The sequence below is a fragment of the Pinus tabuliformis genome, chromosome 1_1 (genome assembly GCF_031772625.1).
Source record: "Pinus tabuliformis cultivar Carrire ecotype Pingquan chromosome 1_1, CPIR1, whole genome shotgun sequence".
Lineage (NCBI taxonomy): Eukaryota > Viridiplantae > Streptophyta > Pinopsida > Pinales > Pinaceae > Pinus > Pinus tabuliformis.
In genome coordinates this window covers 875,066,346-875,091,099 of record NC_142297.1, presented here as the reverse complement: position 1 = coordinate 875,091,099, position 24,754 = coordinate 875,066,346, and the positions used below count along the sequence as shown (strand labels likewise).

The following is a 24,754-nucleotide window of genomic DNA, read 5'->3' as shown; positions in this document are numbered from 1 at the left end:
TGCGGAATATTCTCATTATCCAATTATAGAGAAAACTGTGGAGAATCTTCAACTTCTTCTGTGTCTAATTCTTCACTATCTGAATCATTGGTTGCTTCACATGTACACAGGTTCTTGGCCTCTTTTCTTTTAACACATGTTTAGAATCCCATTTTTCACCAGAACGTTTGAACTTGACCTCTTTCATTCTTTGCATTTCCAAATTAGTTTTTTCTCTTTCACGTAGCTGCGGTGGATCATACTTTGTATTATCCACGTTAGTAGTTTAGGGAAATCTGTGTCGAATATACTCTTTCAACTTTTGGCAGTTGTATTCTTTCGAGCTTCTTTTCTGCTGCTTTTTCTTTTTGTCTCGCTTCTTCTATAGCAGTGATGTCATGGAGCTTAAGCTCATTCGGGAGGGTGTGATTTGAGTTCTATAATGTATGATTGAATAAGGCGAGTTTATGATAACCCAGGTACTCGTGTAGCCAATGTTTCCCATTCTCTAGTATATTCATCCACATCTCCTTTTTGTTGTAGCTTGGTGATTATCGAGAAGAACTCTTCTTTGACTCCTTGGAACCTCTTAAAGAATGCATTTTTGCATTTCTTCCAATTGATAGCATGTGTTGTTTTCTTCCACCACATATACCAATTATATGTTTTGCCTTCCATTTGCATGGATGCATGCCTGGTCTTTTCACTGTCATTGTCGATACCGTAAATCTCTAAATATGCCTTTGCTTTATTGAATTGTGCAACATTGTATTTCTCGTTAATGTCAAATTTGGAAATCTCAAGTTTTGCTCTTTGTTGATATGTAGCAATTGTTGGGGTATTGATTTGCGAGTTGCATATTTTGAAAAATTATGTTACTATTGGGTATGGAAGATGCTTTTGGAGATTCAAAGGTATGATGTGAGTATGCTGAATTTGATGTATTTGAAGGATCTTGGTGTTGAGTAGCTTCATTATTCTGGGGTAGTTGATTAGTTGTAATTTTCAAATTTTCACAAATAGAGTTCAACACTGCCATGGCTTCATTGTAAGTCATTATCGCTGTATTATGATTTCAATCCACCTTATTTGAAAGGATTGCATGATCCATTTTAAATTCGTTATGGTTTTGTTTGAGCTAATTCTCTATTCTGTTCTTTGTGTCTTGGAGCTCCTTGATTTCTTCGGCATGTGCAGTGACTTTACTCTCAAGTTCTACCAATTTTTTATTAAAGTCACTCATTGTTATTGATGAAGACATTGATAGAGTGTGTGGTCGGGTGTATTTATCCAACCTTACTCAATTTATGTATTTATAATATAGTAATAATAATTAATTATTTTATTAATTTATTTAATAAATTATATAACTATAACTTATAAGATGATTATAATTATTAATTATATATTAAATATACATATTATGTAATTATATAGTTATAATTATTATATAATATATATAATTATATTAAAATTAACTCTATACCAACAAACATTATAGTTTAATATCGACCCAAATCCAATAGACGGGACCGCGGATAAAAGGAAACGTGATTGTTCATGGGGGACAAGACGACGGACCTCGATTGGTTGGTTGAAAGAAATAGTGGCAGAGGAATACAACTAGGTTTTGTTGGATGGAAAAATATCAAGGTAGCGGGGAGACAGGGCATCAGGTAGGATGTGGTAAAAAATAATGACGAGGGACGTGGTGTGATGAGTTTGATCAACAGAGAATGGCAGAAGAGTTGCGACGACGACAGACGAAGAGCATGTGGAGGTGGTGGATGGGAGGATGGATTGCAGGATGGATGAAAATTGTTCTTTATGTTCTAGGGCTGAAGAAGAGCTTGATATCAGTCTCTAGCTTAGAGGACAAGGGGTATGAGGCGTTGTTTCGAAATGGACAAGTGTTGATATGTCCCAGGGGATTTAGTGTTGAGTATGCTAGACTTATTGGAGCCCAGAGCCGGAGGCTATACAGGTTTATGTTTAAGCCTATACAATGAGTTGTGTGAGCTATAGCGCATGAGGATTGACCACTTGCACCATGGAACTTTCTAGATGCTGAGGTAGGTGGTTACATGATTATCGGAGTTCAACACTGATCATCATGATGTGTGCAGGGGGTATGCTTTAGGAAAGTACACCAAGACACCTTTCTCGAGCAGTGGCAATTGAGATACATGTATCCTTAACTTTGTACACTCTAATTTATGTGGTACTATGTCTCATGTGTCATTGAATGGATGTGAGTACTGAGTATTATGTGACTTTAATTGATGACCACTCCAAGAAGACCTGGATTTTCTTTCTGAAGACCAAGTATGAGGTCTTCAAGAGGTTCCAAGAGTTTAAGGCTCTTATGGAGAACCAAACGGGGAAGAAGATCAAGGTGTTGAGATTAGATAATGGGGGTGAGTATACCTCCACAGAGATGAAGGATTTCTGTAGGAGCGCAGGCATCAAGAGGGAGTACATTGTGCCTTATAACCCCCAGCAGAATGGGGTGGTAGAGAGGAAGAACAAGGCCATAGTGGGTGCATCTAGAGCTATGTTGCATGACTAAAGATTAACTTTCTTCTTGTGGGCCGAGGCATGTACCACTGCAATGTATTTGCAGAACAGAAGCCCAATAGAGTTTTGGGGAGCAAGACTCCTAAGGAGGTGTTTACCGACTAGAAGTTGGAGATTGGGCACATCAACATCTTTGGGTGCCTTACATATTCACATGTCCCTGAGGAGAAGAGGACAAAGGTGGAACCCACTGCAGAGAAGGGTATCATAGTTGGTTATAGTGAGAACAACAGGGCCTATCATATGTACATTCTTGCACAACGGAAGGTTGTCTAGAGGCAAGATGTGAGATTTGAGGAGGTCTTGGGAGGTTGATTAAGTAGAGCAACGATCTCCTCAGCAGGGGGCCACATCACAGGTTTCATGAGCATCAGGTTCAGGAGGGTCATCTACTTTAGTGGTGACAGGGTCTCAGACTCCAATATCACCAAGTGCAGGATCGTTAGTTGCAAGATCTCAGATTCTCGGATCTCCATTGATCATAGCAAAGCCTTCCTCGTCGGGAGGCGAGGCCGCAGTTGAGGATTTTCCCATACCACCAGAGGAGGCTACGACATGGAAGAGGAAGCCAAGATGTTTTCGTGAGACCCTAAAGGAGGCTTAAGAGTTTGTGGGGAAACCCAAGTGGTCAGTGAGGGAGAGCAGACCACCAGAGAGGTTGGGTGGCTTTGTGGCAGATGTTATAGAGACAAAGACAACTAGTTTTGAGGAAGCTGCCAATCAGTAGATCTGGAGGGATGCCATGGTGGAGGAGTATGGCTCCATCATGAAGAATGATGTTTGGGAGGTAGTGTGTGGTTTGAGGGGAAGTTAGTAGTGACTTCCAGGTGGCTCTACAAGATAAAACATGCTGCAAATGGCAACGTGGAGAAGTTCAAAGCTTGTTTTCTAGTGTGCGGGTTCTCACAAGTAGAGGGAGTTGACTATGAGGAGACCTTTGCACCGGTTGCTCGTTATACTTCCATTAGAGCAATAATATATATAACAACTGAGATGGGTTGGAGGATTCACTAGACGGATGTGAAGACCACCTTTTTTAATGGAGTTATACAGGAGGAGGTGTACATTGAGCAACCGCAGGGCCTTGAGGTGCATGGGAGGGAGTCTCATGTGTGCAGTCTTAAGAAAGCCTTATATGGACTGAAGTAGGCACTGAGGGCATGGTATAAGAGGATAGATGCCTACTTGTGGCAGATGGGTTTCCAAAAGAGTTATGCAGATCCAAACCTCTATTTCATTATGGTTGGTGACGATCCACTCATTCTAGTACTGTATCTGGATGATTTGTTTATTACAGGGGAGGACAGACTCATCCAACATTGCAAGAGAGACCTTGCTTCAAAGTTTGATATGACCGATATGGTGTCAATACGTTACTTTTTGGGGTTGGAGGTTTGGCAAGAGGATGGGCATATCTTTGTGAGCCAGGGCAGGTATGCAAGTGATCTCTTGAGGAGATTCCGTATGGAGGGTTGCAGACCTATGGCTACTCCTATGATCACCAACTGGAAGAAGCTGCAGGCTCTAGATTCCAAGTTGGTGAAACCTACCCTATATTGTCAGCTGATCAGTTCATTGATGTATCTGGTCAACACTAGACCTGATATTTGTTTCATAGTCAACACATTGAGTCAGTTTATGATGGAGCCCAAGAGAGTGCATTGGGTGGCTGCGAAACATGTGTTGAGGTAACCTCAAGGCACAGTGGATTATGTTTTGGACTATGTCAGGGGAGATGGAGTCAGATTGATTGGTTGCACAGATTGAGATTGGGTTAGCAATGCTAGTGTCCGGAAGAGTACTTATGGGTGTTGTTTCTTGTTGGGCTTAACAATTGTGTCTTGGTTCAATAGGAAACACAAGTCAGTGGCATTGAGTAGTGCAAATGCAGAGTATATGGTAGCGAGTCAGGTAGGTTGTGAGGCGTTGTGGCTTCGCAAGATGCTATTTGGTTTATTTGGTTAGAGGTTGGGACCAACTACGATTTACTGTGATAATCAAAGTTGTATCAAACTCTTTGAGAATCCAATATTTCATGACCAATCAAAGCATATTGAGATCATATACCACTTCATCAAAGATTGGGTTCAAAGCGGAGTAGTGGAGCTTGAGTATATATCCATTGATGAACAGGTAGCAAAGATTCAAACCAAGTCATTGCTAAGGGGAAAGCATGTATTCTTCAGAGACAGGATGGGAGTGGTGAGAAACAACTTCCTCAGTAAGAGGGAGTGTTGAAAAATTAAGGAGGGTACCAAGGAAGTGTTTCCTATGGTCTTTGGTCTCTAGGCCTAGGAAGACACTTTAATAACTTTTGTAGTGGATTTGAGGTGTTATAATTAAGTCATGAGGGGAAAATGTACTTTTAATGTATTATGTATCTTGTAGTTTATTATTAAAGTGAATTGTGTTATAAAATCAGTTTATGAGGAAAAATTACATGTGACACTTTTTAAAATTAAAGTGACTTTATGTTTAAAGTTCACTTTATGAGAAAAAAGTGACCAAAAAGACATTATAAAGTATTAGGAAGCCACTTGAAGATGGGGCCAATGTATGAGGGGTCCAAATCTTGAGAATTAATCTTTAGCCCTCCAATCTAAGGTCTCAAGATTAAATCACAACCATCTGTTCTTAGGGTTTTTCCCCAAGCAAACAAAAGGAGAAAAGAGACCATAATTTGCTCATTCGATCTCATGAGAAGATTGAGAGAAGAAAGAACAACTTGAGAAAGCAGGAAGAAATTATACAACAAAGACATCAAGAGAGCAGGGGTTCGAATCTCAAAACATCGAGTCTAAGCTTTGGAGTAGGAAGCTCGAATCTCTCAGGAGCAGTCAGATAACCTTCAACAATCAGGTCGTATCTCATTCTAGAGGAGAGACAACGTACTGGAAACATATTTCTCACCCAACAATTAGTTGATATACGACTGAGAATCTTGGGCCTCATTTGCGCAAATTTCGGGTCAGGAAATTTTTGGGAGTCCTTTGTGAGCTCTTTTGGGTAGAGAAGTTTGCAACAAGAGTGCCATTCCCAGTGGAGAAACTTATGTCAGAGTTTTGAAGTGTTTGTTGTTCCTTCAATCTAATTCCTTGTGCACAGTGAATTCAAAGGAGGCTGTATTTTTTACTGGAGTAAAGGACTATGAGAAAGATTATATCAACCCAAAAAATTCAGTGTTAAAATAACCTCTGTGAAGAAGCTCCAAGAGATGAGATAAGTTGAAATTCCTCTTGAAATTTTGTTGTAAAATTTTCCTTCAAGAAGCAAATAATAGCCTCCTTTCAGAACTTGTTTTCTCCAAGAGTTCGTGGGATTTTTCCGGGGTCAATTTGACCAAAAATAAGAGTTTCAAATTGTGAATGTGCTTTTTATTATTTCTCTAATTTCAGTGGTGCAAAAATATTAGTAGAAACACTCTAATTGTTTTAAATGAATGCGTAAAAGTTTATTTCAGTATGCCAAAACATGTGGGTTAGGGCTTCATAAACTGGGTAAGGGTGCAAATCATTAATTTTTTCTACACTAAGTAGGACCTTCAAATGCTAGTATATATCAACGATGTGCATGTATTGCTGTAGCAACCCCTAGTATGCATGTTATTAGGCACCCAATCAATAATCTTCCTCAACACTTGAGTTCATCAACATTCTCTCTCCCTAATGATTTCTTGTTCCAGTTGAGCGATTTCCTCTTGGATTTCAGAGGAGTGTTGGCTTGATACCTATGTGCGGAGCTCTCCACCCTCTTCATTAAACGTTCTCTCAACCCAGCGATTTCTCATTCCATTTGAGCGATTTCTTTTTGGATTTATTCAGGAGTGTTGACCCCTTGCCTATGTGTCAAACTCTCTGCCCTTTGCTGGCTGTGAGAGCCCCCTGAAATATGCAACCCCTCTTCTACACCTAGCATGCTAGCACGCCATGTCAAATTGGAGCTTACAAAAGGTTTGTTTGCCTGTGATGGAGAGAGCACCACAAGAGGTTAAAGGGAGGGGAGGAACGACCAAGATGGAGCTAGACCAGGGAAACTAACATAGTAGATAAAGAAGGTCCTGAGATTGAGAGGATTACACAAAGAGAAACTGGCAAGGGGGGATCCACAATGGAGTTTCTAGCTTCTCAAGACTAGTTGAGCTATAATTAGAACAAGATACTAGTGGAAAATCCCAATTGAGAGCAATTGAGGCAAAAGGAACAAGTCTCGGAGGACGCGCAAATGAAAGGGGCAACCTATAACAAAAAAAAACCCATAGTAGTGAGATTTAGAGTAATCTAGGAGAGCAGGCTATATGGAGACACATAGATCCATGAAAATCGATAGTCCTCCACCCTGCTGATGCAGGTACTCAGAAACCTAAGTTGCATGATATGAGGAAATGGGTACATGTACGAAACGTGACACCCCTCCCCCCATCGCACCCCCAAATTTTGGAAACGAGGAAATGCGATATATATAATTATATATTAGGGCATATGTTGCAAGAAATGTGGGCTAGGGGGCATTTTGTCCCAGTTTCAGGCCTGAAATGCTAAAATGCGTTCCCTATGGGCTTGAAACATGTTTCAGGGCGTATGGGTGCATTCCCTGAGGCCGAAACGTGGGCGCGTTTCCTCTCAAAAAAATGTTTTTTTCCTCTTTTAACTCTTTATTATGCGATTAAATTTATTTGTGGATGTTTCTAGATGTCTCTCGCAAGATATAAAAACCTCTCACCTCATTCCCTCATCACACAAATTGAGCAAGTTATTTCATTTGGAATGGGGCGATTTTAGAAAGGAGAAAAGAGGAAAGGAGCAATGGTTTTAGTTAGGGCGATTTCAACAGTGAGCAAAGGAGATTTTAACAACAAGAAAAAGAGATTTTATAAGCAGATTCAGAGCATGGAATTTCTGACTATGACATTCTTGGTTTTTGGCACAACTACAACCATCTTTCTCTGGTGTTTTGTGGCATTTTGGGGTAGCTTCAACTACAACAAATTACTTTCAGAAATAAGCATTCATTTTCTTAGTTTTTTCCCACTATTTCTTGTATTTTTGAGGGTTTATGCTTCCAAAAATGTTAAAAAGGTTTTTTCTTTACAAATTTGTTTGTTTGTTTGTTTTTATTTTTTAACTTTTTTTTTGCAACAATGGCTTCTAACCAAGGTGCACATTTAGTCCCCAAGTCCAACTAGAGGGTTGCCTATTATTCCCTTTGGAGGCATGTTCAGAAGCTTGAAAGATGGGTGGGTGGTGGCTCACGGGAATGGTGATGTAATCTTTGCAGTAATTCGTATAAGGGCTCCTACCCTAGAGTGAAGGCACATTTTTTGCATGGAGGAGGATAGGGGATTGTAGGTTGCCCAAAAACAACAGACCCAATGGTGAGGAGGGCATGTCAAAGAGAGTAAGATGAGGTTGATTGACTTAAAAGAAGGCATGAAAAGCTTGCTAATGCTACTCCTCTAGCTCCAAACACTGAGCCAAAGATTGTGGTTGAAGCAAGGAAGAGGAAAGTGATAGAACAACAACAACTACCACCATCCAAAAATACTAGAGGGGCATTTGCTTCAGTTCAAAATAGTAGAATTGCTAAATTGGTGAATGTGCAAGCGAGAGGAGAATCTAATTCCATAGTGGCTAGGTGCATATTTGCGTGTGGTATCCCATTCAATATTGTTTGGTCTCCTTACCAACAAGAGATGATAAGGGGTAGTTAACAAAGCTCCCACAAGGTACAAGGGGCCAACCTATGAAAAAGTCAGAAGTCAACTTCTCATAAATGATGACTTTGTGGAGGATATCTCATCATCTATTCGTTTTTCCTGGAGTAGCTCTGGGGTAAGCATAGTCTGAGATGGATGGACAAATACAAGGTGTAGGCCATTGATAAATATCATTGCCACTTCACCGAAAGGAGAAATGTTTTTAAAGGCAGAAGACTGTTCAGGAGAGGTAAAAGATGCACAGTTCATTGCTGATATTTTAATAAAATCTATTAAACAATAGGACCTAATAGGGTGGTGCAAGCTATCACGGATAGTGCACTAGTTTGCAACGCTGCAGGCTTAATTATTTAGGGGAGGTATGACCACATCTTTTAGACACCCTGCATTGTCCATGATTTGAATTTGATCTTAGAGGAGATCGCCAATAAAGTTCTGTGGATAAAGGAAATCAGAGGGGAAGCAAGGGAGATCGTTAAATTCATCACCAACCACCACCAATCTCGAGCAATAGTTCGAAGGTACTCCAAATTGGGGTTGTTAAAAGTTGCTGAGGCAAGATATGCCTCAAACTTCCTAATGTTGCGTTGCCTTGTTGAGGTTAAGCAACCATTAGTTTCTATGGTGGTGAGTCAACTTTGGGCTGAGTGGAGACATGTAGATTCAGAGATGGGAAATGTGGTGTGTAGAATGTGCCTTGATGAGGAAGTGGTGGAGCAAGATAGGTTTCTTGCTAAAGTTCACAACCCCTGCGTTTGAGCTTCTTCGAAACACTAACATAGACTAACCTTTCTTAGGGGAGGTATATGATGGCATGGATGCCATGGTTGAGAAAACTACGGAAATCACTTCACAAGAGTCTCTACGACTTTTATTTGTTAATGCTCATTTTGTTGATTTAGTAAAAAAAATCACTGTTGATAGGTCACTCCATTGCACACTTTAGCACATGCCTTGAACCCAAGATTTTATGATGAAGAGCTTATTGTCCAAAGCAATTGGAAAAGGAAGGCACCCCATAAGGATAGAGAGGTGGCTAGTGGGGTGAGAAAAGCCCTTATGATTTCCAATTCATCTACACAGGGAGGTGAAGGAAGAATTTGCCAGTTTTGTTGCAGGATTATATAATTATTCATATATAACAACTTTGGAGGAGAGAAGCACCACGAGTCTAGTAAGGTGGTGGATTTGTCATGGAGAAAATGGTGTACATTTGCAAAACCTTGCCATTCGTGTTCTTTCGCAAGTGGCAAGCTCTTCATTAGTCGAAAGGAATTGGAGCACCTATGGTTTTATTCATTCTGTGAAGCGCAACAGGTTGGGTTCACAGAAGGTAGAGGATCTTGTTTATGTACACCCCAACCTTCACCTTTCTGCATCTTGTAGGGGTCCATAATATAGCAGTAGCCCTTCTAAAGAATGGAATGTGGATCCATAAACTCTTGATTTGGAGCTCTCTCTTGTTGCCCTGAATATTAAGGACCGAGAGCCTAGAAATGAAATTGGCCCATCATCTTCTTCTGCTCCATCATCCACTGTTGAGCATGCTCTTCTTCTATTTTTGACGAGGATTATGATGATGAGGATGAAGACTATTAGTCTTTATTGTTTACTAGATTGGGCTCATGTTTTATTTATATATATGTTCATTGTCCACAGTTTGATACTTGTTTATGTAGCATTGTACTTGCAACTTCATATAGAAAGGCTGATTTTGGATATATATTTATTGATCTCGTTTATCAAGGTTGTTTTTGGATATTACTACTTTCATTATGATCATTCATGAGTAAATGTGATGTTAGTATGTTTCACCATCATGTATAATTGATAGACTTATAGTTTATGCAATGACATTGGACCCTTACGAGATGCAAGGCGAAGGTTGTAGTGCACATAAACAAGATTTTCTACCTTCTGTGAACTCAACTTGTTGCGCTTCATAGAATGAATAGAACCATAGGTGCTCCAATTCTTTTCTGTTGATGAAGAGCTTGCCACTTGTGAAAGAACACGAATGGAAAGGTTTTGCAAATGTACACCATTTGCTCCATGACAAGTCCACCACCTAACTGGACTCATGGTGCTTCTCTCCTCCAAAGCTGCTATATTTGAATAATTTTCTAATCTTGCAGCAAAATTGGCAAATTATTCCTTCACGAAACATTCTCATAAGGGCTTTTTTCACCCCATTAACCACCTCGCTATCTTTATGGGGTGCCTTCCTCTTCCCATTACTTTGAGCAATAAGCTCTTCTTCATAAACTCTTGGGTTCAGGGCATGTGCTAAAGTGTGCAATGGAGTGTTGAAATTGTTCCAGCTACCAACAATGATTTTTTGGACTAAATTAGCAAAATGAGCATCAACAAATAAAAGTTGTTTTCTCAACCATGGTATCCATGCCATCATATACCTCTTTTAAGAAAGGTTGGTCTATGTCAGCATTCTGAAGAAGCTCAAATCCAAGGGTTGTTAACTTTAGCACAAAATCTATCTTGCTCCACAACTCCTCATCAAGGCATAATCTACAACATATATTCCCACTCCGGATTTTCTTGTCTCCACTCGGCCCAAAGTTGTCTCACCAACATAGAAAGTAATGGTTGGTTAACCTCAACAAGCCAGTGCAACATTAGGAAGTTTGAGGCATATCTTGTCTCAACAACTTTCAACGACTCTAAATTGGAGTAATTTCGAAATATTGCTTGAGATTGGTGTGGTTAGTGATGAATTTAACAATCTCCCTTGCTTCCCCTGTGATTTCCTTTATCTACAAAACTTTATTGTCGATCTCCTCTAAGATTAGGTTCAGATTATGGACAATGTAGGGTGTTCAAATGATGTGGTAATATCTCCCCTTGATAATTAAACCTGTAGCTTTGCAAACTGGTGCATTATCCATGATAACTTGCACCACCTTTTTATGTCCTATTTGTTCAATAGATTTTATTAAAATATTAGTAATGAACTGTGCATCTTTTACCTCTCTTGAATAGTCTTCCACCTTTAAAAACATTGCTCCTTTTGGTGAAGTGTTAATGATATTTATAAATGGCCTACGTACTGTATCTGTCCATCCATCTGAGACTATTCTAACCCCAGAGCTACTCTAGGAAGAACGAAGTGGTGATAAGATATCCTCCACAAGTTCCTCATTTTTGAAAAGTTGAGTTTTGACTTTTTCATAGTGGGTCCCCTCGTACCTTGTGGGAGCTTTGTTAAATGCCCTTATCATATCTTGACAGTAAGGAGGCTGAACAACATTAGATGGGATACCACACACAAAGATGCACCTAGCCACTTTGGAATCAACTTCTTCTCTCGCTTGCACATTCACCAATTTAGCAATTTTGCTCTCTTGAACTAAAGCAAATGCCCTTATGGTATTTTTGGATGGTGGTAGTTATTGTTGAGCCGCTTTCCTCTTCCTTTCTTCAACCACAACCATTGGCTCAATGTTTGGAGCTTGAGGAGTAGCATTAGCAAGCTCTTCATGCCTTCTTTTAAGTCGATCAACCTCATCTTGCTCTCTTTCATATGCCCTCCTTGTCATTGGTCTGTTGTTTTTGGGCAACCTACAATCCCTTGTCCTCCTCCATGCAAAAAAATGCACCTTCACTCTTGGGTAGGAGCCCTTATACGAATTACTGCAAAGATTACATCGCCATTCCCATGAGCCACCCCCTGCACATTTTTCAAGCTTCTGAACATTACTCCAAAGAGGATAATAGTCAGTCCTTTGGTTGGACTTGGGGGCTGAACTTGCACCTCAGTTGGAAGCCATTTTTGGAAAAAAAAATAAAAAAATCTGTAAAGTAAAAACGTTTTAACATTTTTGGAAGCATAAACCCTAAAAAAATACAAGAAATATAAGAAAATGAATGCTTCTTACCAAAATTAATTTGTTGTGGCTTAAGCTACCCCAAAATGCAACAAAGCACCAGAGAAAGATGGATGTAGCTGTGCTAATCACCAAGAATATCATAGCCAAAAACTCCTCGCTTAGAATCCTCTTGTGAAATCTTTTTTGCTTGCTGTTGAAATCTCCTTTGCTCACTGCTGAAATCGCCCTAGTTGAAACCACTACTCTCTTCCTCTTCTCTCCTTTCTTAAATTGCCCCTTTCCAAGTGAAATGACTTACTCAATTCGTGTGATGAGGGAATGAAGTGAGTCTTTTTATAACTTGCGAGAGACATCTAGAAACATCCACAAATTACTTTAACCAATTTTTTAATGTGTGTGTGTGTGTGTAATGTGTTCCTCATGTCTTGTTTCTGGGGTCGACATGTCCTCCATTGGATACTCGCATCCATGTGTCCATGTCTTGTGTTGGATACTCGTAACCACATATCCTTGGTGTCCCGTGTCACCGTGTGATGTGACTTAGCTTCCAAGTTATGTAGCTTAGAAGTACATTGAGAATATAAAAGAAAGTGATGGAAAACACATTATGATACACAAATATTGCACTCATACACAAAATGAGAAAAAGTGGTACAAACAAAAATATTCACACAAAGTGCACATTTAATAGCACGGATAATGATATGTCAAGAGCTTGCGAGTATATTGTTTATTTTTGGTTGGGCATTTATTGGGAGGGGGTCCTGTATGGCCTTTAAACTTATACCATCTCATCAACTTTGTTATTACTAATATGCTCTTATATTCTTGTTAAGTTGTTACTCAAATGGCATCTGTCTTGTAGGACAATAGTAGGCCTATTACATGTTACTGAGTAACATCTATCTCCTAACCAAAGTCTGAGCATCTTGCTCAAAGAAGAGAATGTAAGATAAAATTATATTATTAATATCAACAATTAACCAAAAAATAGGTCAATGGGACTAGGGAGTACAACTAATGGTTAGTAAACTATGGGAGTGTCAATAAGATGCTTGGATGCTACAAAATTAACTAGAGAGGAAGGACACAATTGCTAATAAAAGGGAGAAAGTAGCAAGATCTATGCAAAGCAGAGGAGGAAGACCCTAAGAGGTTCAAGGTCCTAGCTCAACCTGAGTGTCATCCTTGGAAATACAAGTAGAGGCAGGTAGAGGGAGAAGAGGTATCCCTATCTACATCTATCATTGTGAAGGGACCGATGAATAGTAGCAGGATCTGGGAAAAGAAGAGGAGGAAAGCCAACATCAGTGTTATCAGTGGAAATAAATGTACTAGAGGTGGAAGAGGGGGACGAGGGATCTCTGTCTCCATCAATCATTATGAAGGGACCAAAGAAAAGGTTGGTGATATCCTCTGGAGAGTTGGGGGTTGTGTGGGCCTAACTGCATAATCCTTGGAAAATCTCTGAAGTAAGACGATTTTTATCCTAATATTGAAGGTTGAAGGGAAGAACCTCTTGATAGAAGTTTGATTGCTTGAGTGGTCCTGGTGGGTAGTATTGTGTAGTGTGGTTGCCTGTTGGTTTGGTGGGAGTAAGGCATGTATTACCGATTTGTGGTCAACACATTCAAGATGTCGGAGTTTGGAAAACTATATGTGTGACTGACATTGAAGTTTGGAATTAGAATTCATTGAGTGTAGTTGTAAAACTTGTGAATTTGCGTGGCTTGCCATAAAGGCCAATACAAAAATAACATCACATATATAAGTGTATCTCATTATCATGAGTTACGTACAATGACAAAAGAAACAATACTACCAACTAGAGATTTGAGATCAATCCGCTCTACCCCTTTTATGAGAAAGATGATGGGTTGTTTTCTACTCGTAATAGCAGAAGGCCTTGGTTCTACACCAAATGTTAGACGATGATTGATGGGTATAGAACTATGCTCATCAATATCTGTAAAAGGTGGCGCTGATGCTAGCACGTTCTCCTCCTCCCGCTCCTCCTTGTCTTGCTCCCTCTGTTATTGTACTTGTTCCTCCAACCATGTAGGTGACTCATCCATGATGGGAACCTTAGACTTCACCCTCCACTTAGACAATACACCAATATTGTTTAAGGAAATGGCATCCACATCCTGTGTTCCCTCCATTTGCTTGATACACAGTAGGAGATTGTAATGGACATACACCAAGTCATTAAGACATGAGAACTCCAACGTGCTAGAGTGTCATAAATTTTTTAATGAGAATTGACTTTTGATGGTCATAAAATAGAATAGATGTAATTGCTTAGTCGAAGTTCAAATTTCTAACTTCTTGTGATTCTTCAAGTGTATTTTCTCAAATACACTCCATTTGCACTCACATATCGAAACACTATAGGTTTGACTAAGAATTTTGATGGCAATTTTTTGTAAATTTGATGCCCTTGCACCATAGTTTCGCCACCAAACATCTACAACAAAATAAATAAAACATAATTAAACTTTCAAATAAAACATAATTGAATTTAAAAAATCTATAGTTCAAAATTCTAATGACTTGTTACTTATGTGGAATTAAGGTGTTGCGTTCACGAATAACATCATCAAAGCCAAATAGTCTAGTACCATCCTGATACCTCTTTATCTCACAATTGATTGTGCTACAAATCTCGAAATTACGTATCATCCTATGAAGACAAGTATGGAGCCTTTCAATCACGTTGCCATCAAAGTCAAAGCTGCATTTGTAGGAAAATGCGTGTTTAGGGAAAAGTGTTGTTGCGTGAATGGGTCGATGGAGCACCCCTTTCCATTGATCATGTGTTTATTAAACCTAGGGTTACACTTCTTCCTCATAAGAAACTCAAATGGTCTCTTTGGCCCTATATATGGCCTCATACAAATAAACCATTGTAGGCTTATCACTATTAATTGATCTCGAAACCTTTACCAAAGGTTCACTAACTGTACACGCTTCCACTCCTTGCCAAAAGAAGTCAGTGTACACCAATTTAGCAATATGGATATCGCATCCTCTCTCCTGTTGTATGTACAATCATGTTACTCATCATAAACAAACATTTGCTTCAACTCAAATTAACGTCAAAGCAAAGATTGAAGAGTAATGAAGTTCGTGACAAAACACATGATTGCAAGACAACGCAACTCCATGTTTGTGGTGCATCTCCTCACGAGGCTAAGAACAAAATGATGGTTATGTATGAACTTGGGGATGCTCCAAGCTATACTAATCACCTCCTTGATGAAGGAGAGTTTCCACATATCCTCAAACATCAAATCCACACAATGTGCAGCGCATGGAGTCTACGCTTGTCCATAAGCATCCCACCAATAGCCTCATAATTAGTTGCATTATCTGGTATGATTTGCACGACATTATGTAAACCAATCTCTTGGAGGAACCTGTCTAACAACTCACATATCAATGCTACACCTTTTACATGCGTTGTTGCATCCCCTAATTTAATAAACATGGTACCTCTAGGACAATGTACCAAGAAATTTAGAAGGGTCCTACCCTTCATATCTGTTCGGCCTCGGACATCACTGTGCATTGAGAGACCTCCCATGACTGCTTCTGCTTTGCTAATCTAGAGTTTATGTCCTTTTTTGTTTGAAGGATTGGCCCTCACAACTCTTCATATGTAGTGCTTTTATACATTGTGTTAAAATTGGCAACTAGGGCCAAATCCTACCTTGGGACAGCTCATTTGATGGAGATGCTAATTGCATTAAATTCCTCTTTTCGAGAGGACCAAAATTGATATAAAGATTATCTAATTTGGACGAGCAGAAGTGTGTTTTTGAATTTATGCCCACACGTGCAAATTGTTCAGGTTGGCCACATCATCATGTAGGTTCATGAAGTCCAATGGACGTGTCATCTCTCTTCACCCTCAACGACTTGTATAAATACAAGTGACCTCTCACCCCATTTGACATCATCATCACTCACACATTCTTCTCTCCTCCCATTGGTTCATATAGCTCTTGGGAATTCTCTCTCTCTCACACGTGTGGCAAGGAGGTCGGATTTCTGGACAGAATTACAAGGCCAAAAATTTCAGACTTGTCTGCAGTTTGACCAGTGTTGACCACCATTGACTTTTACTTTCTAGGCATCCTTTGACATCAATTTTCATGGTGAATTTCTATCTGAGCAGGCCACATTTTTGGGCACAGAAACCGAGGCAAAATGAGGGCTTTGACCTGTGTTGACTGTAGGCCTCTTTGAACGCAGGGTTGACTTTAAGTTGACCAAGTTTGACTGCAGATTTGTTGACTGTTTTGGGCTGAATTTGACCAGTAAGGAAGGCTGAATTTGACTGGGTTTGACTGAGCTCCAAGTGGACTGTTTGCTGCTGTGTTGACCACTGTTGACTTAGGGCTGATTTGACTGCTGTTGACTGAGAAGCAGTATTGCTGATTTTACAAGGCTGTTTTGAACAGTGATTTGGCAAATCAATTTTGACTTTGACTTTGTATTATTGTACTCTCTCGCTCTGCTGAACATTTGATATAATAGTAAGAAGAATTGATCAAAGGGTTTTACCCACATTGGGGTTTTTCCCTGGCATCTACCAAATCTGGTGTCCTATTGTCTTGGCTTGTCTTTGGTATTTTATTTTATGTTCTATCTACAGTTACTGTCAATGTGATTTATGGTTAATGTGATTGCTATTGGAAACTAATTTGGAAATTTTCATTGGGCTGCTTAAAGTACATTGAAGTAATTGTGCTAAGCATAGAAATACCATTGTTAACTAAATTTAACACACTGGGACCACAACAACAATGGCATCACACATTGGCTGCCAAAATGGATTGTTTTTGGTGATGCTGAGAGGTAAGTCGCTCCAAAAAAGATGCCTTCCCATAACCTTGTCTGCTTCTTGCTTCTCTATTTTTCATATCACTGACTTGATACAAACTTGTGCTCCAATTTTGTTTTGTGAAACAAGAATTCGGCCCTGTTTGCAGCTGCTTCTTCTTTCTTTCTGCCCTTTTTATAAATTGCATCATGTGCAGCTCTCATAACCTCAAGAGTATAAGACTTACAAATCTCAACATCATGCCTGTGGATTTTAGCCAAATGGTATTTCAACCTGCTAACCCTTCCTGTCATCATGCCTGTGGATTTTAGCCAAATGGTATTTCAACCTGCTAACCCCTCCTGTCATATGTTGGCCGCACAATTTGCAATTCAATCGTTGCCAGTTTGTCCCATCTTTAGGTTCCCCATACTGCCAAAATGTGTCCAAGGCCTTTGGCATATTTGCAGTGGAAATGGACAGCTTCAAAATTCAATCCTAGGGCACCAAAAACACAAAAATGGCATTAAACCCCCACTAGACAAAAAAAATAGCCTATTCATTTAAAAAATCAAACCTTTAGAAATTTAGATTAGATTACTTGCAATGAAAAATGGCAATAAGAGGGTGCAGAAAAAATTGAAATCAAGCTTGCTGTTCCAATATAGAAGAAACCTTTACATTGTTTTATGGGCATGAAAGTCATGGCAAAATGAAAAAAAAAGGAGGAAAATGTAGGTATGCAAACAGGAAAGCAAATAATTAACATGGGAGGATCTAAGAACATACCTGTGAGTGGGATGACAACACCATTTGGCTGCTTTGCCAAATGAATTTGAACCCTTGTTTCATTAAAAAAACTTCGCTGGGGATGATGATGGTTGTTTGGCCCTCAATCACTCCTTGAAGATGACCACAAACTCTCATTCTTCCGTCTCCAACAGCAAACAAAGAAAAGTCAGTGGAAAAAACCAAAAAATCGCCTGAAAACCCTGTGGATCAGCCAGCCCCATGATTTTTTCTATTGTGGTGTGATAAATCGGCAAAAGTCACTATGTTTTCGAAAAGATCGCCATTTCTTGCAGGTGATTTTTCGGGGAGGTCAAACATCACGATTTTTTGTGACATCGGCAAAAAATCGCTAATGTTGTCAACACTGCTTTAATGTACATTGTTGTAACAATACACCTGCCACTCGTTTCATTTCCTGCCATTGTTTAGAGTGGAAAGATGATGTCAGAGTCAGTTTGCCCAACAACAGCAACCAGTTTGTGTTGCTAGGCTAGAAGTAGAGAGTGCATGTATTAATTGGTGATGCTTCTATGTAGACATCCGGGTAATATTTCTCAGTTACTTATTTGTATTATTTTATATATTAGAACTTATTAAATATGGGTGACATGTTTACTTCAGGTTGCATAAAGGTTTTAGGAGTGACAAGAGTTGCATCTAGATTCTAAATGCTACCTGATTTAACCAATTCAATTTGCCTGTGTAAATTCCTTTTTCAGAAGAAACTAGCACCAGCCACCTCATAATATGCATCTGTCTGCCTGTTGACTACACAATATACAGAGATTAGTCGTAGTAATAATGATCACAAAATGGTAGAAGTACCTTGGAGGCTCCTAGTAGATTATAAAATTGATTGAGATTTTTTTTTGGAATATACATTCTGGATATGGAAAAAATTAGAAGACTTTGGCCAACTAACTAAATCACACATTATAGTGTTTGATGGCTTTTAAGGAATACTTAGTTGTGCACGATAACTTATAAGTTTAACTATGTTAATTTGGTTTATTCAGCTGTCTGAACTGTTGACATATATAATTTCTTTTGAACAGAAGAGGAATTTCACTTCAGAGTCAGATAAAGCTGATGAAAACCAGCAAGCAGCTAACACGGAAACGTTGGTATCTTCTTAACTTTCCATGAATAAAATATTAATTGCAAAGTTAAAACATCCTAGAAACATGCTGAAACTTGAATTGCCTAAATGATATGTATGATTGTTGAGTATATATTTCTTTATTCTGTTGAGAATGTTATTTGGTAGGTAATGCATTAGGAGTTGCTATGATGATATTCTAGTTTGGAGAAATGAAGAATTTGTTTTGGTTTACAAAACTTTACAACAGAAAAAGAGTTATTGGACTGGCTTATTTTGAAGAAAAACTTATGGAGGGATTGGGATTGACTTATTTTAAAGACAGTTTTACTAAGATTATTCCAGCCTGATACATTGTTGTAGTATCAAACTTGTTTCTGGCATGCCTTTCATACTATTTGCATCTAAGTTGCAGGAATGGCTTGCCCTCCCATGTTTCTCATGCCTGAAAGTTTCTAAATATGGAAACACATTTCAAAACAGCCCAAAATGTTTTGGTTGGCCTTTCGTGATTTGTAGTCATGCCCCTAAACCTGGGCCCACATTTTGAGCATGAACAAGGCATGTTTTGGGCCCAGGAAAGCACTTACACACAAATCCTGGAAAAACAGATGTGCAAACTACACAAATTCCATCAGTTTTGGAACTGTTACCCCCCCCCCCGCCTCCTTGAATTAGGAATTGGATAATTCTAAAATTTTGACCTAGAAGGGGAATGGGCTTCTCAACGGTGCTTGTTACTGCAAAATCTAACACCTTAGTGCAAAGCCTCACTAAACAATCTAGATAGAGAGCGCAACAATGGGAGAGTTACCTCTGTCAACTCAACAACTACTCCCTTCGTTTCTGTGGTTGGAGATTTCCCGAAGAGATCTTAGGGATCAAGTATCCCAAGAATATTTAGGCTAAATCCTACTGCCCCCCTCCACCCCCCAAGAAAAAAAATGGGAAAAAAGAAAAAAAAAGGGGCTATAGTGCCAAATTCACACTCAAAGGTTCTGATTGCTTAATCTAGAGGGCTCAAGTTAACCAATGGACGCTCAAATAGGTCCCCAAACACATGCTATCAAGAAATTACACTTTGCTGTTATAAGTTAGGGTTTCGATTAGCCATCTACAGCATGGAAATACTTTATAACAGCTAAAAGAAAACAAATAATAAAAAACCACATGCATGAACATAACACAAATAATATAAAACATAGATAGGAGAAGATAATTTTATTAGTGTCTAACGAGTTCCCACAAAATGTAGGTCAGTGGGACTAAACCCGTAGACACACTGTAATTACAAATAGGGAGTGAAAGTAACTCATATATCTTATAACAACACTAGCAAAGTAGATAAAGTTAAAGATCTAAGTACCTACCTGAAAGAAACTATATGGTACAAGAGAAGTGTTGAAAACTGTAACAAACACTGTATGTAGTACATAAGAGGGGAGGGTTTGAAAGGAAAGTTGAGGCCAATTTAGAATTTGAACTGGCATGGATCTTAGCCTGTTATTTGTTGCATCGTTCTGATGGGAGTCGGGACAACTAAGAAGAAAGGGGTGATTTGCCTGAAGTTTTGTGTCTGCGATCTATGTTCAAATGCTTGTCTCATTAAGAGAGTGAGGCACCTTTGATCAGGATAATATGGAAGTGGAGCGATCTCTTAGAGTCCTTAAAGAGGTAGTAGTATCTCTCTTTGATCTCATAGTAGATAAGGCATCGAAAAATGAGGTGCTCCCATTGTCTTAGTTTGTTGTAAGCAGCATAAGTTGTAAACCCTATCCAGCTGCTAGATGTAGTGATCAATTTTGACACAAAGTTGCCCAAAGTGCACTTGGAATTGATGAAGATGGGGATCTGGAGGGCATGCATCCAAGTCTGTGCATATATAAGAAAGGCCATCTCTTAACTCTAGAAAGTGCTTCGAATAAAAATTCATCGTCAGTCCGAGACCCCTGGGAGGTGCAATCCAAGTCACATGCATATACTATTCATAAATGTCTTTTTTGATTACTTGGTTAAGTCCTTGTTTAGATGGCAAGTGTTGTCTTGGAGCAACTAAAGAATACCTGAAAGGATGTAGATGGTTACAAGAATCTTGGTGCATCTCTCACATTTTGAGGCCCTCTTGTTTCTTCTCTTATGAAATTTGGCACATTCAATCTTGGCCCCAACTCACTAATGTATTGCTGTACAGTGTATGGGCTGCTAGTGATAGGGATGTAGGTGACTAGTTTTAGCGGCCTAGGCTTACTATAGGTAGTGTAAGGTGGGCTGTTCCAACTGTTGGGATGAATAATAAGACCAACAATGGAAAGCATCCAATCAATATACTTTTGAGTTTCGGGATGATTACCGCCTAGCCTCTTTCAATTTGATTTCTCTCACCTCTAGAAAGTGCTTCGAATAAGAAGTCATCTTCAGGCCATGACCCCTGGGAGGTGCAATCCAAGTGACATTAATATAGTATATACTAGATTACTTGGTTAACTCCTCGTTTAGATGACAAGTGTCATCTTGGAGCAACTAAAGAATAGCTGAACGGATGCAGACGGTTTGGGGAGATAGCCATTGATTTAAGTGACTAGGAAGCCTTGTGAACCAACAAAAAAGATTTGTTGGGGCGCTGTTGAGGCAATGGCCTCCAAAGGACAAAGTGCAAGATAAAGATATTGATCCTTCCGTGAAGCCAAGTCCCCCAAAATTTGGACCATATGAAGGAAAGACATCAATCTAAAAATGGCCTTGAGACATAAAGGGTAAGACTCAAACTCCCTTTGGAGAATGGGTTGGGGACAGTGTTTTTAAAACCGGAACCGGTGACCGGACCGGTCCACCTAATGAACCGGTTTACCGATCGGAACCGGTCTAATCGGGACTGGTTTGGTCTAAACGAACCGGTTTTAGAAAAATACATTAAATAATTATTTTTTAATGAAAAAAACTATTTTTAAGATTTAAAACCATGATTCCAAGCCAATAGAGACAAAATATGCAAAGATTGCTCATTGATATACCATGTAAAGCCTTAAAGGTGAATATATCAAAATGGCACCGAGTGCAATACATATCATCGACAAAATACATAAGCAATGAGGTTCTAAATGGCCACTAGAGTGCAAAAATAAAGCCTACAAACTATGGGGCCAGTGGCCTACTACAAGACTTCAGTCTAGACTCTACATATATGATAATAGTAATACTATAATAGTGATCAACATTATCACTTGAAGTTGAAACTTCTCATGAGTCTCAGTCATCATGATCAAACTCAGTTGGTTGAGTCTCGACTCCCAAACTGTGTAGCCACAAACTTCTCTATTGGTTCAGTGACTTGAGTCTCAAACTTCTGAAGGTATTCTGCCCTAATATGCCCTATTATTTCATTTGGTGCTCCACATGGCTTTACATGGCCTCCTATCCCAGCCAAGTGTTGCTTGAACCTGTTAATACCCCCTCCTTGAATGGATTTTTGGCAATATTTGCAGATCATTTTGCCATCAATCATATCACAATGAGCCCATGCAGTATCTTCGGCTTTTGGAGGCATGATGACTCCCTGGATGGTAGATCATAAAAGTGAGAAGTTTATAACAAAAAAAAAAAATTCATGGACAGCAGACTCAAATGAGGAATTATCAAGTGCAAATCCTTACCTGGAAATGCAAACTAGCTCCCTTAGCCTCCTCTTGAAGATGGCAACTCACTGACAGCTACACACTATCTCCAAAATAGCTCCAACTCCAACTCCAAGATGACTACTTCAGCAAAAACTCCACACTCTCCAAGCTCACAAACAAACTCACAAACACTCACAAACACTCCAAATCAGTTGTGTGAGACAAATGAGAGTGAGAGGGGTCTCTTATAGCAAGTGTGAGGGTGTTTTTGGAGGGAAAATACCTTTCCCTCACCCCCAAAACCCCTAAACCACAAAACCGCTGCACTTTTTGTCATAATTCGGTGGGCTGTCCATAAACCGGCCGGTTTAGGACGGAACCGGCCGGTTTGCTACAAACCGGTCGGTTCCGCCCTAAACCGGCCGGTTTTTACCGGTTAGGGCCGTTTTTTGGGCACATGAGGTATCTAACCCGGTTTTTTAGGCCGGTTCGGACCGGCCAGGCCTCTAACCGGCCGGTTAGACCGGTTACCGGTTTTTGTGGCCGGTTTTTAAAACTATGGTTGGGGATACTTTGTTTGCATGGACCATGTGCCTAAGGAGGAAGGTGTAGATTCTTTTTTTCCAAGCCCAATTAGTTTTAAGCAGGCTTTGTCCTTAGACCTTGGAACCATAAAGGACAACGCTTTTGGTGATTGTGTCTAAGAGGTACATCTTGGAAGTGGGTATGGAAACTCTTTTTCTCAAGAAGGGAAAGGACGCTGTATTCCTTGTTGAGCCGTAAAAATACATGAGGCTAGATATAGGACACTTAACTCATTTCGTTAATAAGAGTACAATTGAGAATCTTTTTTACATGCCACAGTATCTTAATCATGAGCTTTTCTTTGTGAACCTATCCTAGAGATGACATACTATTTTTGCATGACCCCTATAGAAGTCTCACATGACAATATTTAGGACATACTGTTCCCCCAAATCCCACTTTTAATTATTCACACATTCTTTTTTCCCAAATTAAAAAAATGGTAATCCTTTAGATTAATAAAAATAAAAGGGTTACAAAGTAGTCAATCATACAAGCCAACGTGTTGACATAAAGGTCATCGAGGTTACATGACTGTTCAACAGAGATAGAAAAGAAGTTCATAATACATCCCTCGTACATCAAAGAAACAAAAACTACTATTGGACGCTGTGTTACCGGATCCGACAGGGGGAGGGCCAAGATCCCCGGATCCGCTGGAATACGCGGAAAATATGGCAGATGGCGGATCCTTTTTGACGGAAATGGATCCTATAAAAGTTTGTTGGGACCGGCGAATGTGAAAAGTGTAAAAATTGGCAACTAGGGCTAAACTCCATGTGGGTCATCTTATTTATGGCAGCTGATATTTTTCTTGGATCCCTCTCATCGAGAGGTGTAGGATTGATCTAAAGATCATCCGATTCTGATAAGTATTCATGGAGTTACGAATTTATTTGCGTTATAAGACAATTCGTCAAGGTCGGCGAACAACCAAATAAACCCCACATGTGCCCAACGTTTTAGTATAAATAGAGGTGGCCTTCAAGTCATTTCAACACACTTGGGATCTCTTCCTCTCTCTACTTGTCTTTTGGGTTCTAGTAGGAGGAGAGATCCTAAGGAATAACGTTGCCCTGATCCAGAGGCCAGAAAGCCGGCACTGACGGAAAAGCGGGAACTGTCAGAAATTGCTGGAATTGCCGAAACTGTTGGAAATGTCGGAAAAGCCAGAATTGTCGGAAAAGCTGGAATTGCCGGAAAAGCCGAAACTGCCGGAAATGCCGGAAATGCTAGAAAAGCCAGAACTGCCAAAAAGATGGAATTGTTGGGACTGCCGGGAACAACTGGAATTGTCAGAACTTCTAGGAACAATTGGAACTGCCAGAACTTTCGGGAACAATTGGAACTGCCGGAACTTCTGGGAACAGTCGGAACTGCCAGAATTGTCGGGAACTGCTGAAACATTCGGAGCATCTGTCTTTGAAGGAGAGCAACATGCAAGGGATAGCTAACTAACATTGGGACAGTTGTATGGTACTTAGCAGCAAATACACCAAGCATGCAATGTTACAGCTTGCATGCAACAACAAGCATGCTAAGGACAACAAGCATGCTAGGGACAACAAGTAAGCAAGGGACAACAAGCAAGCAAGGTGCAACCAACACATAGGTTACGATGGCAACATGGTGCAGCAATGGCACATAATGCAGTACAGTGATGGTTACAATCATGATTAATGAAGTGTGATGAGATGCAGCATAGTGATGATGGGTGCAGCA

The 24,754-nt window shown here is 39.7% G+C and overlaps 1 protein-coding gene across 1 annotated transcript in view; it reads left to right on the top strand.

The window, feature by feature from the left end:
* Positions 1-24,754, top strand: part of LOC149217111 (adrenodoxin-like protein 2, mitochondrial) — a 50,620-nt gene that overhangs the window by 9,023 nt on the left and 16,843 nt on the right. The window contains exon 6 of the mRNA XM_089390136.1: positions 18,790-18,854. Coding sequence (XP_089246262.1) covers positions 18,790-18,854 — 65 coding nt within the window. The remainder of the gene's footprint in view (positions 1-18,789; positions 18,855-24,754) is intronic.